We start from the raw sequence: 16,161 nt of genomic DNA on the forward strand, positions 1-16,161 counted from the left end.
TTTAACATCTCATCCTAAGGACGGTGCTTTTTTGACAGTATAGTGTCCCCGTCACTATACTGGGGTGTTAGGACCCACACAGACCACAGGGTGAGCACCCCTTGCTCGTCTCACTAATACCACTACCAGCAGCAACCTGGTTTTCCCAGGTGGTCTCCCATCCAAGTACTGACCAGGCTTAGCCCTGCTTAGCTTCAGTGGGCAAGCTATCTTGGGCTACAGGGTGATATGGCTGCACTTTGATGAACATTTTTAAACAGTCTTGGCTATGTATTAATCAACAGGAGAGATCAATCTTGGGGATTGCAGCAATATTGGCTCCTAAGAGAAAAAACTGGTCACTGCTTTAGCTGAACAACTTTACAGTAAAAACAAATACTGATATTAAAAATATTAAAAATAAATAGATCCTACAGTTCAATTCACAAAGCAGTTAGAATCTTTATTATATTTACATCTTTGCATTTAACAGACGCTTTTATCCAAAGTGACATACAACAGTGATGACTGTTGAGAAAAGCAAAATTATCTTTGTATAGCACTCCATATATTATTGTCTACCTAAGTTATAACAATTTTTAGAGGTAACACTGCATGATATCAAATTATGCAGTGTAGACTACGGCAATAATTGAGCTAGTTTCATTTTGCATTTGATTATTTTTTAAATTTAATTTGCTTTTAAACCTAGCAGTGTTTAGTGAACCTTATAATTGTGGATTTGGGCTAAACTGTTATAAGAATGCAAATGATTTAATTCGGTTTATTAAAACTTAAAATTTTGCCTGTGGGTTGCTAAGCAAAATCTACTCCACAGAAAGTAAAACCCCTTGAAACTCCAAAATATTTAAACTATATAAAATCCCTTTTGGCTAAAGTACCCTGGGGTCTGGACCACACCCACTCATCAAAACTATAAAACTAAGATTGTCAAACCACAAAGTTCATTCAGATTCTAGGATCTACCCGTCCATCAAGACACTTTTTCTGAGTGATCGACAACATGAGCAGTGTTGTGTTTCAGACAGGCTTCCAGGCCACCAGCTTTGTGAGTTACTTTGCCTTTCGCTCCTCACCAATATTCATGTCTATAATATTTCTTGTCAGAATTGTTGTGTTAAAAGTTTGTCAAGCCATTTGAACATTGTCAACATTTATGTGCATCAAAACACTATTAGACATCTGAAAATGTGCAGCTTCTGTTGATATTTTTACTATGCAGACTGTCCCATATGTCAGTCCCATCGCTGAAGGACTACAAGCTGGAAAAGCCATTTTCATTCAGGGAGCTATTCCCCTTGAGTCTGATAGGTAAATACTTTCTATTCAATATGTTAAACTTAAAATGCAGATGTCACCGATTCATTCTTTAACATGTCTTTTATTTCTTTAGCTTTGTGGTAAATCTGAAGTGTGGGGAGGCTGATGGAGACGACATTGCCTTTCAGCTCAAGCCTGTGTTCAGCAGCAACAGCTTGGTCCTTAACAGCCGCCAAAAAGGATCATGGGGGAAAGAGGAGAAACTGCCCTTACCCGTACAAAAAGGGGGCAGCTTTGATCTGATTATTGCTGTCCATTCTGAAAACTATCAGGTGTGTTTCAAAGATGTACTGAACTATGCAACATTGAAAAATATAATTTGTATGTATATTTATGTGTCACTTCTAATCTTTTATTGTCTAAAGGTTTTTCTGAGTGGAGGAGAGGTTGGGAAATTTAATCATCGTATACCACTGGAAAAGGTCACTGTTCTTGATATTGGAGGACAGGTTACATTAACAAACGTAGTGTTCATTGGGGTGAGTGATGCATTCTATTAAATTCAACCACATTCCTGTTTATTTTTACTTTAAACTCTTAAAAATAGATCTAGCTTATAAACCATTTAGCACCAGAAGCACTTCCTGTTGTTTTTAGATTTTTTAGTTCACATTTATTTAACATTTTTATTCACTTCTAAATTGTCTGTTGGTTGTATTTTGTTCTAATATTAATTAAGATTAATATTTTGTTAAGTGTTAAAAAACTTTAACAGGAAGTGCTTCTGGACCAGTGTTGTTTATATCCTGCAAAATGGTCTTTTGGAATAATTAATTTCTTACCTTTTTATTTACCAGTACCACTTTAGTAAAACTGTGACCCTCTGTGACCACAAATTGTATTCATAAGTGAGCAACAGACAAAAAATATACATTTGACTTAAAATGCACATCATGGGCCCTATTTTAATGATCTAAGCGCATTGTCTAAAGCGCACAGCGCAACGTCTAAATGGGCGTGTCCGAATCTTTTGCTAATTTAACGACGGAAAAATGGTTTGTGCGCCGAGCGCATGGTCGAAAAGGGTTAGTCCTATTTTTTAATGATTAATGGGAGTATTTTGGGCGTAATGTGCAATAAACCAATGAGAGTCACAGCTCTCATCCCCTTTAAAAGCCAGTTGCGCTGGCGCTATGTCTAATCCCTATTTAGATGACGGACTTTGTAAACTGAAAAACTAAGCAGAGGACGAAGACCACCAGTTTAAGATTAATGTTAAATAATTGTGTTGTTTTTCACTTGTATTGAAATTGTTATTTTTTCATTAAAAAAGAATTTACAAGTATGTAAGAAAAGGTTTGCACTGTAAAAATACTTTATTTGTAACAAACAGGAGATACAGAATTTACAAACGGCTCTCCGCAAAGTTCAGCACTTGGACAGCGTCAGTTTTTTTTAAGCATTACTTAAAATTGTTTCTCATCTCACCATATCCACAGGTACAGAGTCATCATATACAATAAATCCGTAAATCCATTTAAAAACAGATGCATTTGTTTAAAGCAAAGCATTTATTTACTTACCAGGCTGCAGGTGAAGCAGCTCTTTGCGCCTTCTAACGTCTCATAATTAGTCCTCATTTATGTCCAAGAGACTCAATAATAATCTTTTACATTCAATGCTTTAATCTTTCATATTTAAAAGTGTTTTTGTGCTGCTGCGCATTCATGTATGTGTTAAGCAAACCCGCGTTGTCATCCCGTTTAGGCGCATATTACTAATGCGCTCTTTAAATAACAAAAAAAAACATATTGCGCCATTGACTTTAGACTTTAGCCCAGGTTTTTGTTGGTCAATGGCGTAGTCTATTTTAGTTGCCTCAAAATAGCAATGCGCCTGAACACACCTCGTTTTCAGACCAGAACGCCCATGGGCGCAAAAGGGGGCGCAAATGCATTTGCTATTTAAACAACGCGGCGCTACACGTGAAAATTATATTTGCGCCGGGTGGAAACTAGCAAAAGACACTTGCGGCGCGCATTGCGCTGCATTGTGCTGGGTGTAAGATAGAGCCCCATGTGTCACTTGTTTCTTAAGTTGACATCTTAGGTTTTTGCCGGGCACACATCCATCTTAATAAACATGCCTTGCTGTGTCTTTAACAGTTATTGGTTGAAATATTTTAAGTAATTTTTATTAACGCAAGTCTGTATTTATCAGATTCCATCCAGTTATCATTCAAATGTCAATAAGACATGTATATAGAGATGGATGTGCATCAGGGGAATACAAATCAAATGGAGCATGAAGTGCCTTTTAAAATGTGGCAACAATGAAAACATTGCCTCAAAAAAAACTAAACAAAATTTAACAAACCGATTAACTGGCGGTGTTTACGTTTTTATTCACACCTGATGTCTGTCAAAAACTGACATAATCGAGCATTTTTCAAAACTTTAAATAGCCCCAATTTTAAAAAAAAAATTATACTTTCAAGACCTTGTATAAACGCTGACACTGCAAGTATTTTAGTTTTTAGTATTTTGCAAGCATGATTAATGTGTGCTTAAATCATTTCACTGATTCATCTTTTTATGAACTTAACAAATTAGGGGCTGGACAAAAAAATCAAATCTACAGATAAAAAACAGAACAGTGTGTACACTGAATATTCAGGCTCAAACAATATTTACTTACCAACAGTGCAATTGTTTGTAGGCTAACAATATTCAGTGTGAGGACATTTTTTCTCTTTTTCAGCCATAATTTAAATAACACATTAAATATTCAAAATGGGTTAAATTAGGGAACACCTTAAAATAGCGAGGACAAATAAGTAACTGAAATTGGGGACATTTTGATTGTGTGTGTGTGTAAAACTTTTACAGTATTTGTAAAGTCTGTTTAACTACTTTTACAGAGCTGGGCTGGCTCTAACATCTTTGGGCAGGGCACAATGACACAGGAGGGCATGACGTTTGTACAAGGTCCAGTTGAAATGAATCAATCCTGGTCTTTTGGGGGTGGGATTGGAACACCACAGACAACACAAGTGATTGAAACCCAATGGAATGTACAACCTGTTCAAGGAGAATTTGAATTTTCAATCCTCAATCCAGTACAAAACCCTGTGAGTAATAATTTTTTTATCATATTTCACAAAGTACAAAATATTTCACAAAATGTACTTTTATAAAGCAACATAAACAACATTCCAAATTTCCCGAGCCTTTTCTGTTGCACTCTTTACAGACCCTTCCGTATACGGCCCCAATTGATGGGGGACTGAAAGCAGGAAAGGCCTTGTTCTTGCAGGGCAGTGTTGCTAGCAATGCTGACAAGTAAGCAATTATTTTGTAGGCCCTGAATATGCAATGTATATGAATAATATATACACAATTGGTCTCATTCATGAAATAATCGTAAATATATGAGTAAATATGTAAATGATTTGCGCGTAAACAGACCTTTCCGAAAACTCTCCTCCTGATTCACAAATACTTTGTTAACGTAAGATTTGATAGTGAAATGTGGTTAATGAATTCCAATTATTCGTAAACAGGACGCGGATGCACACTCATTCACAATTGATCTATGGCTAAGCCACGCCCCTCCACTCACTCGGACAAACAATCAACATTCGGTGACAGGGGCTATAGCAGCTGTCACAGGAGGAGACATTTCACAGGAGGCAATTGATGATTTTTTGAGACAGAAAGACTATATATGAAGAGTTTCGTTGCAAAACGAGATAACTCAGTTCAGAAATTGTTCAGAAATCGTATTTTTTGGTTGTGCATTCAAATTAATATCAATTCAACTGCAGTTGGTTTGTTTTGATTTTAACCTTCATAACTTAAAAAATACAGCTAAGTAGCACCATAAAACAAAATAATAACATGATAAAATAATAATAAACATGTTTTGACAAAAATGTTAAAAAATGGATTTATCTCGTTTTGCAACTAAACTCTTCATATCATCTCAAAGTCACCAAAACGGAATTAACTATGCATTTGAGGGTTATCCCTGATAGCACACAAACATCTCGAAGACGTCTATTTGATGTCTGCGTTTACATCTGCAAGACGTATTATTTAGATTGTTTGCTCATCTGCAATACGTCTCTGAGACGTTTCCTAAAAGATGTCATATAGACATATTGAAGACATCTGCAAGACGTTTTTGATTTAGAATGTATGTAAAGCAGATCTTTCTAAGACCTTTATAAGACGTTTTTACACACCAGATGTATTCCAGATCTCCAGATCTTTACCAGACATCTTGCAGACGTACCTGTGCTATCTGGGATATTAATTTTATTATTGAGAAAGTCGATGAAAAGCTTCAGCTCCACGCAAAAATTTACAGGTCACAGTGTAAACATGATAAATCGAATCTCGTTGCCATCATGATCAAATTTAATATGTACAGGTCAAAGCTGCATGCATTTTCAGGTCAAGCCTTTTTACCATCATTACCAAGAGTACCTATTCGTTAGTTTGTTGCTACAGTATTTACATGAATCATTCAGCACAACATTGCTATTACAAATAACATATTGGTTATTTACAGATACGTTAATGAAGCTAAGTGACATGATGTACAACGCAGCTAGAAGCTAACGTTATTGTTTTCTAATGTTAGGCTAACGTTACGTTAGAGATGTTAAAGATAACGTTCAAATACATTGTTGACTTAGCTTAGAACAGATGTAGACATCCTTGTTTAATTTATCCACGTTTAGTTGGTATTGTGGTTTACCACATAACTTAATCCAGAGCAAACACCTATTTCGGTTAAGATGTGGCTTGGAAAGGGGTAAAAAATACACAACATCACCCAGTATCTCGGATACGTAGTGTCAGAGTTGCATGTACACATGCACGACCATTTTAAACTTAAAATTAAACATATAAAAATTAACTATGCATACTGCAATGCACTTCAATGGACATGAAAGCAGAAAATGTCCAAGTGTATTGGGATAGCTAGCACACTGTGATTGGCTCATCACGTTTGGGGGCATGGTTTAGCCATTGGTCAATTAGCACTGCACGTTTTTTGGAGATGCATTTGTTGCTTTGATTTGGAATATCCACAACATGTTACTAGTATCTTATTTTAAACAATATTACTGAATATCGAAATGCAGTACCAAGTAATATTAACTTCTCCATTGTTGAGTTGTACAAGTATGTTTGGATGGCTGTGTAAAAAAGGACAGTGATGAACTCTTAAGTTTTTCCAAAGTTAAAGAGTAAAAAAGACTTGTGACATGTCATTATGATACATAGTTCATCAACATGTCTAATTAGTTTGTCTAAAAGAATTGTTAATGGTGGAATTTTAGGTAGCATTAACACGTGGTGAGAAGCCGGTGTAAATTTCTTTCATACCAACTAACATCTTGAAAATACAAACATTTTCATAAATCTGAAAATTTACACCAGAACGACTTTACGAACGATTTACACAGAAATTCTTTCTGCTCGTGTTTTATGAATGAGACTCTTTGTAAATAAATGAATCTGTAAAAGTAAATGAACTTTGCATTCAGATAGACATGTCTAAACTTCCACACAGGTTTACAATAAATTTCAAGACGGGGCAGTCAGACAAGGATGACATTGCTTTTAGCTTCACACCCACAATGAAGGGGAAAGTGGTCATGAACAGCTTTAGGGCTGGAAAATGGGAAACTGAGGAATATGGCCCTGATAATCCTTTTAAAATGGGAGAACCTATTCAACTGTTCATTGTCACCAAATCTGAGGGTTATGAGTTATATGTTAACACAAAGGTAAGAGCATCATTGAAACAAAACTAAGATTTTGTCTTTACATTTACCTTTTTACTTTGGTTCCTCAGTTATATGTTAATGGAAGACAATTTTACACATTCAAGCATCGTATCCCGCTGGACAAAGTTACAGCGTTGAATATTGATGGAAACGTTAATGTGAACATTCTTGGCTTCATAGAAGTAAGTCAAAAATATTTAATCAGTTATAGTACTGTTAAAGTGTAAATGTTATTTTATCAGACTCCAGTAAGGTTCATATTGAGAGTAAAAATCTTACACACTCACCCTTTTCTCCTTATAAGAACTGGACCACATTTTCACTATCTCCGCAATTCACATCAATAACCGGTGGGATCAGCTGCTTTGGTCCTCCTACCATAATACAAACAGAGCTCTTACTTCCACTACAAAAACCTGTGAGTGACATTAACTTTCCATTGAAACCTCTGTGATTAATGAAGTGCAAGTCATAAAAAGTAGTGCAAAAAACAGTTTTAACCAAGACGTAATTCCCACGGCAAAGTGTAATAAATAATATTCTACCAGACATTTCTGTAAAAAAATCTGTATTAAGGTTTTGGTTAAGATAGGACTGATGCTTATTTCTGGTGCTAATTGCAGGCCCTTCCCTATGTGGGCCCAATATCTGGAGGACTAAAAGCCGGCATGGCCTTTTACGTGCAGGGAGTTGCTGGTACTACAGGTGACCGGTAAGCAATGCTTTGTAATCATTTACATTTAGCAGACATTTTTATCCAAAGCGACTTACAAAGATAAGGAAAAAAATCAAGCGATTTGTCATAAGGAGACAATAAAACAAGAGGTACTCATATATCAACTTACAAGTGTTCACAATTCCGAAACAATACCTGAAGTGTATTCAAACATTGTGAATGTTTTGTGCAGTGTGGTTGATAGCATTTACAAGCACTAAATAATAAATAGTTTATAATTCTATGTTAGGACGTTACAGGACAAAATAATTCATAATGGGACTGAAAAGAAAATGGAGGCATTTACTTGCTTTAACATGTCTTATCTTCCATGCAGGTTTTCAATAAACTTCAAGACTGGGAAGGGTGACAATGATGACATTGCTTTCCATTTCAACCCCCGATACAACTCAAATGTGGTCATGAACACATTCAGAAATGGAGTATGGGAGGCTGAGGAATTTGGCCCTGACAACCCCTTCCAGATGGGACAAGCTTTTGAGATATTCTTTGTAATGAAACCTGAAGGATATCAAGTAGGTGCTTTGTGACACAAAATTCACAAGTCTCCTCAGTTGTCTTCACGCTAACCCTTTGGCTTTGGTTCATTAGGTATATGTGAATGGCAAGGAGTACTACCTGTTCAAACACCGTATGCCACTGGACAAAGTGTCAACTTTATATCTTATAGGAGATGTTGCTTTTAACATTGGTGGCTTTATACAAGTATGTAAAATATTTAAAGTTTTGTTTATATTGGTGTTATTGAAGCATAATTTACACTGTGTCAGACTCCAGTGAGACTCATCTATATTAGAATTTGATTTTTAATACACTCTCTTTACCCTCATTAGTCCTGGAGCACATCTTCATTTGCTGCAAACATCCAGACTACACCAGTCATCCAGACTACAACAATCATACAGCCTACACCCACAATCCAGCCTACACCCACAATCCAGCCTACACCCACAATCCAGCCTACACCCACAATCCAGCCTACACCCACAATCCAGCCTACACCCACCATCCAGCCTACACCCACCATCCAACCTACACCAACCATCACAAAGACCAGTCTGGATTTTTCAACCTGGTCTCCTTCCACTATACATTCACAACTCTTGACTCCAGTCCAAAATCCTGTAAGTGACAGAGTACCGTAAGATATATTAAAATTATTGAAAATATCACAAATGTCCATATCACAATATGCATATACCAATTGCTTGCAATAATTGAAAAAAAATATCACCACATATTTTGCATATAAAATTTAAAGTCTAAAAATATTATAATTTTATTTGATTTTACAAACTTGCATTATCATATTGCATATCACAGTATTAGCAAGTTATCACATATTGCATGTTTTTTACACATAAAATGTGATACCCCCCTGCCCCAAAATAGAAATTGCTATTTCAATAAGTTTCAATAACCATTTACAAGGTTTTGGTTAACATATGACTGCTTTTTCTTTCTGCTCACTGCAGGCTCTTCCCTATGTGGGCCCAATTTCTGGGGGGTTGAAAGCGGGACTTGCATTGTACTTGAAGGGAGTTGCAGGTACTAAAGGTGATAGGTAAGCAATACTTGTATGCAATCTACTGTACATTTAATCATTTAAAAAGTTATATATTACTAGAAAAAATTTACTAAAATTAAGTCAATGAACTAACTTTTCCACTGGTACGACCAACTTTTTTAGTTGGTCGCACCAGCACATGGAATTAGTCAGTGCATGCTGATAAATAGTTGTCTTATTCTTGCATCCCCCAGTGGTAAAACAGATGGACAGTGACACATGACCTCATGCTGGCAAAATTTTTTAATCTTTAAATATCAACAGAAAATGTGGTAAAACATTAGGACACATAACAGCTCTTAAAACGACATATTGTGATACAGAAAGAGTGATCTTTTAAGTATGTGGTTTTCTGCTCAGTTGACGTTGAGGCGAAATACATTCTAATTATGTTAAATATTGGCCGCTACGAAGTCCCCAGCACTTTTTTAGTGCTTCATGTGCTTTAACTTCATGAATGCTATTAAAACCAACCCAATTCATATGCTTGATAACTAAATAGATCTGCAGTGCATTAAGAAACAAATATTGTATGAATCCACTCATGTTACCTTCAGTTTTATTCTTTACAAAATTAAAGGAATAGTCTACTCATTTTCAATATTAAAATATGTTATTACCTTAACCTAGAATTGTTGATACATCCCTCTATCATCGGTGTGCGTGCACGTAAGCGCTGGAGCGCGCTGCGACGCTTCGATAGCATTTAGCTTAGCCCCATTCATTCAATGGTACCATTTAGAGATAAAGTTAGAAGTGACCAAACACATCAATGTTTACCATTACATTTAAACAACATTTCCTATTTAAGACGAGTAGTTATACGAGCAAGTTTGGTGGTACAAAATAAAACGTAGCGCTTTTCTAAGCGAATTTAAAAGAGGAACTATATTTTTGGCGTAATAGCACTTTTGGGAGTACTTCGACTCGGCGCAGTAACACCCTCCCTCTCCCATTATGAGAGTGAGAAGGGGAGCAGACTTTTCAGGCGAGTCGAAGCACTCCCAAAAGTGCCATCACGCCATAAAATATAGTTCCTCTTTTAAATCCGCTTAGAAAAGCCCTACGTTTTATTTTGTACCACCAAACTTGCTCGTATAACTTCTTGTCTTAAATAGGAAAAACGTTGATGTGTTTGGTCACTTCTAACTTTATCTCTAAATGGTACCATTGAATGAATGGGGCCAAGCCAAATGCCATCGAAGCGTCGCAGCGCGCTCCAGCGCCTACGTGCACGCACACAGATGATAGAGGGATGTATCAACAATTCCCAGCCAAAGTAACAACATATTTTAATATTGAAAATGAGTAGACTATTCCTTTAACAATTAAACAATATATGTTTTTATTGAGATTTAAGTATGTATTTTTATTTGGCAATTCAGCTTAGTGCAACATTATAGTACAAGTACTAAAGTGTACAAAACATAAACAACAGAAATCTCCATCATAGCCCGTTTCTACATATTGAAGTAGTAGCATAGTACATAGTACATAAGCATAGTAAAACCTGAAAACAACCTACAATGGCCACGGCTTTAAGGTAACTATTTATTTCAGGAGTGCTTGTGCAAAAAATGCAGAAGAGAGACAACGCAATATGCCACAATATTTCATGAACAAATATGGGAAAACATGAGAAACAGAGCTTAGAATTATGAGAGAATTCAGGAAAATGATGTGAGACAGAAGTTTACTTTAATATTTTCAGTATAAAACTGTTCGACAGTCTTACATTTACATTTCTTCATTTATTGAAAAGTGACTTAAAAGTGATAGGCTAGAGCAATTAACTTTTCTAAATGTTGAAAGGCTCTCCTAAAAAAACAAAAACAATAGACGCGATACCTGTTTCATATCCACAAATACACTTATAAACGTATAAACATTATGAATCAAAACAAAATAGCACCGAAGTTTAAAGTCATTTTCATGCTGTTAAAAGGAGTAAGGTTAATTTTTTATGTGATATCACAGGATCATCATCCCCGAAAGATCAATCACTCTACCGCAGATTCACATGTTTGTAGATCTACACCAAATGCAATGTATTTTTATATCCAGTCAGGGTTGCCAGAGTTAAAATATCCTTTGCACCAATTAGGATGAAAACCAGTTTTTATTATTTCATGTCTAAATGTAACAATCTAAATGTTATTTAGGTTTTTGATGTTTTCATAACTTTAATAATATTATCTCATTATAAAGGCAAAACTAAAACACTAAAACACGGATTGAAAAAAAAACCTGTCAGGGACTACACTACAAAAAGGTGCTAAATAGCACAAAAAGTGGTTCATTGGCTCGTAATCATAGGGGGACCATTTTTAGTGCCAAAAATCACCTATGCAGAACCTGTGTACCACTTGCGAATCATATTGTTCTATGTTGAACCATAAGTTGTGCTATAGTTGTGCTTTTCCATTGCATAGTACCCCATGGGTCAAGTCAGTTCACTTTTGGGGGCTTTTCCACTGGGTCAGAATTGAGCCCAAACTTTGTAACTATGCAGATCTATGTAATACATGCACAAACAGCTAAATAACCCACTATATAAAAAAATCAAACATGAAATCGTATTATTTGATGCTCATAAACGTATACTGATGAAAGGTGTCAGAGATCATTATCAAGTGTCGTGACTCGTGATCAGCACTGCTGCTGTTGCCGCTTGTGGCACCACAAGGACTGACAGTGGATGATAGCTAATTACCGCAAAAACATTTCGATAGTGCCACTTCTGTATGATTTTTTGAATCCCTCACATGGGATTTTGATGTTATCTGTGTCTTGGTTGTGGCACCACATGAAGTCGAACATGCCTGTTGTATCAGTCACTGGTTAGATTATTTTAACAGTAAAAAAAAAACAGGCCGTGGGACAGTTGGCAACCCTAAGTGTGGCTTATGAATATTATTAAGTTATAAATTTGATACCTCAGATAAACAGTCTGTTATGTACTGTGTTAATACTGTCGTACTAAGTCCAGGGGTTGGTTTTATAAACATATCCATGAAGTTAAGATTGTGTCTTAAGGACTAGTTTGACCAACCAACAATTAGTTTGGGCTAATCACTCTTTGGATTTAAATTAATTCTACTTTTTTCAGGTGACATACTTAAAACTGTTACAATCAGTCATGAAAAAAAACATGAGTAACTTTTATCAGTTATTTGTAATTTACTTAGAGGTTAAAGACCTCTTACTTTGGTCTCTGGTTTGCTGTGTTTTCGTGTCAGAGGTCTCTCTGTATATAAGCCCATCAGGTATCCCCCATTAGGTACACGCATCTTGAATGGTTTAAGTATTCTTGTGTCTGATGTTATCAGCTATCATTGTTGGTTGTCATTCTGTTTTCCAAATTAAATATAATGCATTTATTCTTTTTGTCATCTTTTTAAACACATGCTTGACAAAATGGATGCCTAAAATTTAAACTTTGATAAATTAAAATGGTCTGTTAGGTATTAACTGAAAAGATCTGTGCCTTTTAATCATGCATTCACATTATTTAATATGCAATAACTCTTATGCAGGTTTTCAGTAAACTTCAAAACTGGACAGGGTGACAATGATGACATTGCTTTCCATTTCAACCCCCGATACAACTCGAATGTGGTCATGAACACCTTCAGAAGTGGAGGATGGGAGGCTGAGGAATTTGGCCCTAACAACCCCTTCAAAATGGGAGAACCTTTTGAGATTTTTTTTGTGTTCAAGCCTGAAGGATATCTGGTACGTTCTTTGTGACCCAAACTTACAAGATGCCTCAAACACAGGTTATAAATTCTCTTCACAATGACCCCTTGGTTTCAATCCATCTGGTATATGTGAATGGCAGGGAGTACTTCCTGTTCAAACATCGTATTCCATTGGAAAAAGTGTCAGTGTTGAATATTGTTGGAGATGTTGTGGTGAACCTTGCAGGCTTCATACAAGTATGTCAAAAACTTCCAGAAGCTATGATTATGAAGTGTAAACAATAATTTTTCACAAGTACAATGTGGAGAGTAATGATTCTTCTTAAAATACTGTTTTCCCTCCTCCTTAGAACTGGTATAGTCTTGGCTTTTTGCGCTGGGGCCTTTCCACCATACAGTCAGAGTTCTCACTTCCAGTCCAAAATCCTGTGAGTCACACATGCTTTTTAAAAACGTCTAACTGTGTAAACAATTAAAGTAATGGTTGTGTATGTCAGCGCCATTCAGACAAAAAGCCATAGTCATATGAAAGTGTCTGAAATCTAATGTGTAAAGAAATTCCAAATTTCCCATGTCAGTTATTTTAAAACCTACCACAAGGTTCTGTATGATATATGACAGATGCCTATTTAATTTGCTTACTGCAGTCCCTTCCCTATGTGGGTGCAATTCCTGAAGGGCTGAAAGCAGGACTGGCCTTGTACTTTCATGGAGTTGTTGGCACTACAGGTGACCGGTAAGGAGAACTTTTGAAAGCTGTGTATATGAAATTCTATCAACAGTGTATGTACTCCTGGAGGCGTATTACAGAAACTCTCTATGTTAGGTCTTAACTTAAGATATGATGTTTTAAATTAAGATTTTTCACAAATTCATATTACAGAAGCAAATCTTAAGTTGATTTAGGATTCTCATCTCATCTCACCAAATCTTATCTCATCTCTAGTTAGGAAATCCTAAATCGCTTAATCATGTTCGGCTATCAACTGTCAGGTCTGTTACCAAGCAACCAGCAATGTGTGAGCTGCTGCTACAGTAAACAAAAGATTTGTCCTTTTAATTTCAATGGGACAGAAAAATAAATTGTATTAAATTCATTGTATTCATAGTCTGTGTTTTTTTATTAGTGTTTTAGCACATCTTCTGTGAGTTACCATTACATTTAACCATTAAGCAAATGTGACTTACAAAAATGAGAAAACTATTCTTCCTTAGTGGTAGGATGCTACTGTACATTTCAACATTTGATAGAGACATGAGAAGAAATAGATACTGAGTCAAGTGTGTACTGTATTCACTATAATCCCATCAAGTGTTCACGGATAAGATAACTGTTTTTTAATAAGATGACAGAAATTGAAAGATCGCTCCACTAGTGAGAAACATTGTGATTATGTGAATGTGTGAAGGTAAATATATTCAAAGAGTAATCCAAAAACAAACATTGCTGCACTTTGTTAAAAAATTTAATGTCATTCTCCCGCAGTTCTATCATAATGTGATTGTTTCAGCTGGCTCTCATTAAAGGCTTAAGTTAGGACACCTGTGAGGTTACCCTAAAGTTAAGATCGTTTTTAGGATGTTTGTCAAGTTAAGATGCTTCTGTAATACCACTTTCCTATCTGCAGTTAAGATAAGATAATGCATTTAGGAACATCATTCTGTAATAGCTTTTGTCTTAAATGAGGTCCTAACTGAAATTACCATGGTTACCAAACAGTTAAGATAAGATTTTAAAGTTAGGACTTTTCTGTAATATGCCCCCTGGAATTTAGTCAAGGAAACACTGTATGCCTTCAACACACAAACATAATATTAAACGATTTGTGATCTAAGATGAGAATAGAAATTTATCAAGGGACATGAAAAAATATAAACCACCTGTTGCTATTTAAAAACAGATGCCTTAACTTGCCTCGACTTTGGTGCAGGTTTGCAATAAACTTCAAGACTGGGCGGACTGACAAGGATGACATCGCTTTTCACTTCAATCCACGACACAACTCGATTGTAGCTCTGAATAGCTTTAAAAATGGAGGATGGGAGGCTGAGGAATCTGTCCCTGACAACCCATTTAAAGTGGGACAAGCTTTTGAGATGTTCATTGTCATCCAGCCTGAAGGATATCAGGTACACGCTGTGTCACACAAAACTCACAAAGTGCCTTAAAAACAGCTAACAGCTTATCCTCACTTTGACCTTATGGCTTTGATTTACCAGGTATATGTAAATGGCAAGGAGTTCTACCTGTTCAAACACCGTATACCTCTGGAAAAAGTGTCAGTGATAAACATTGAAGGAGATGTTACAATGAACCTGTTTGCCTTCATACAAGTAATTAAAATGTTTTTCACAGTTCTGATAATATCGAAGCATGAATGATACTGTGTGAGAAGCCAGTGACAATCATGGTGAGTAACGATTTTTCAAAATACACCTTTTCTTTTTATCCTCATTAGAAGTGGAGCACATCTTTATTTGCCACGCAACTAAGGGGCTTCTTGCGCTGGTCTCCTTCCACCATACAGTCGGAGCTCTCGCTTCCCGTCCAAAATCCTGTGAGTGATACAATAGATGTTCTCAAGTGACTGTTCTGTATGCAATTTAAAGTAAACATTAAACGCAACTGTGGTGCATACAAAATCTTGTTTTTACCAAAAAGTCAATTGCATATGGTAGAGCAGGTGTGCCCAACCGTATTGCTGTCAATCGACTATCCTGCAGTGTCCAAATCTCATCCAACACACCTGCTTTTCATTTTTAAGCAACCTTGAAGAAATTAATAAGCTGCTTCAAATACATTTGATTGGGGTGGTGCTAAACTTTTCAGGAGAGTCCATACCCAGGAGTATGGAAGGGCAGGCCTGCAGGAGGGTCATTTGGGATGATGCCTCAAAAAATTCCAAGTGTGCCATTTCAGTTGGTTCAAAACTTGCCGCTATAATCTGCTTAACAAAGAATTGATTCCTATTTTCTGTGCTCACTGCAGGCCCTTCCTTATGTGGGTCCGATTTCCGGGGGACTGAGAGTAGGGACGGCCTTGTACTTAAAGGGAGTTGCTGGTACTACAGGTGATCGGTAAGCAGTATAATAA

General features: G+C 36.3%; 1 protein-coding gene across 8 annotated transcripts in view; it reads left to right on the top strand.

Annotated features, from left to right (window-relative positions):
• Positions 1–908: 908 nt before the first annotated feature.
• lgals4 (galectin 4) overlaps positions 909–16,161 on the top strand; it is an 83,122-nt gene continuing 67,869 nt past the window's right edge. For 7 of the 8 annotated variants that reach the window (XM_073853450.1, XM_073853458.1, XM_073853457.1 and 4 more), the window contains exons 1-22: positions 909–1,048; positions 1,223–1,311; positions 1,394–1,592; positions 1,686–1,799; positions 4,181–4,390; positions 4,513–4,601; positions 6,847–7,043; positions 7,130–7,245; positions 7,368–7,481; positions 7,687–7,775; positions 8,116–8,314; positions 8,391–8,504; positions 8,633–8,923; positions 9,275–9,363; positions 12,903–13,096; positions 13,186–13,304; positions 13,418–13,495; positions 13,715–13,803; positions 14,999–15,197; positions 15,288–15,401; positions 15,527–15,625; positions 16,057–16,145. In XM_073853450.1, coding sequence (XP_073709551.1) covers positions 1,004–1,048; positions 1,223–1,311; positions 1,394–1,592; positions 1,686–1,799; positions 4,181–4,390; positions 4,513–4,601; positions 6,847–7,043; positions 7,130–7,245; positions 7,368–7,481; positions 7,687–7,775; positions 8,116–8,314; positions 8,391–8,504; positions 8,633–8,923; positions 9,275–9,363; positions 12,903–13,096; positions 13,186–13,304; positions 13,418–13,495; positions 13,715–13,803; positions 14,999–15,197; positions 15,288–15,401; positions 15,527–15,625; positions 16,057–16,145 — 2,936 coding nt within the window. In that variant the 5' untranslated portion in view covers positions 909–1,003. Of the gene's footprint in view, positions 1,049–1,222; positions 1,312–1,393; positions 1,593–1,685; positions 1,800–4,180; positions 4,391–4,512; positions 4,602–6,846; positions 7,044–7,129; positions 7,246–7,367; positions 7,482–7,686; positions 7,776–8,115; positions 8,315–8,390; positions 8,505–8,632; positions 8,924–9,274; positions 9,364–12,902; positions 13,102–13,185; positions 13,305–13,417; positions 13,496–13,714; positions 13,804–14,998; positions 15,198–15,287; positions 15,402–15,526; positions 15,626–16,056; positions 16,146–16,161 lie in introns of all 8 variants that reach the window. The other variant, XM_073853452.1, reaches the window with a different exon arrangement.

Source organism: Misgurnus anguillicaudatus, chromosome 15, assembly GCF_027580225.2.
Source record: "Misgurnus anguillicaudatus chromosome 15, ASM2758022v2, whole genome shotgun sequence".
Lineage (NCBI taxonomy): Eukaryota > Metazoa > Chordata > Actinopteri > Cypriniformes > Cobitidae > Misgurnus > Misgurnus anguillicaudatus.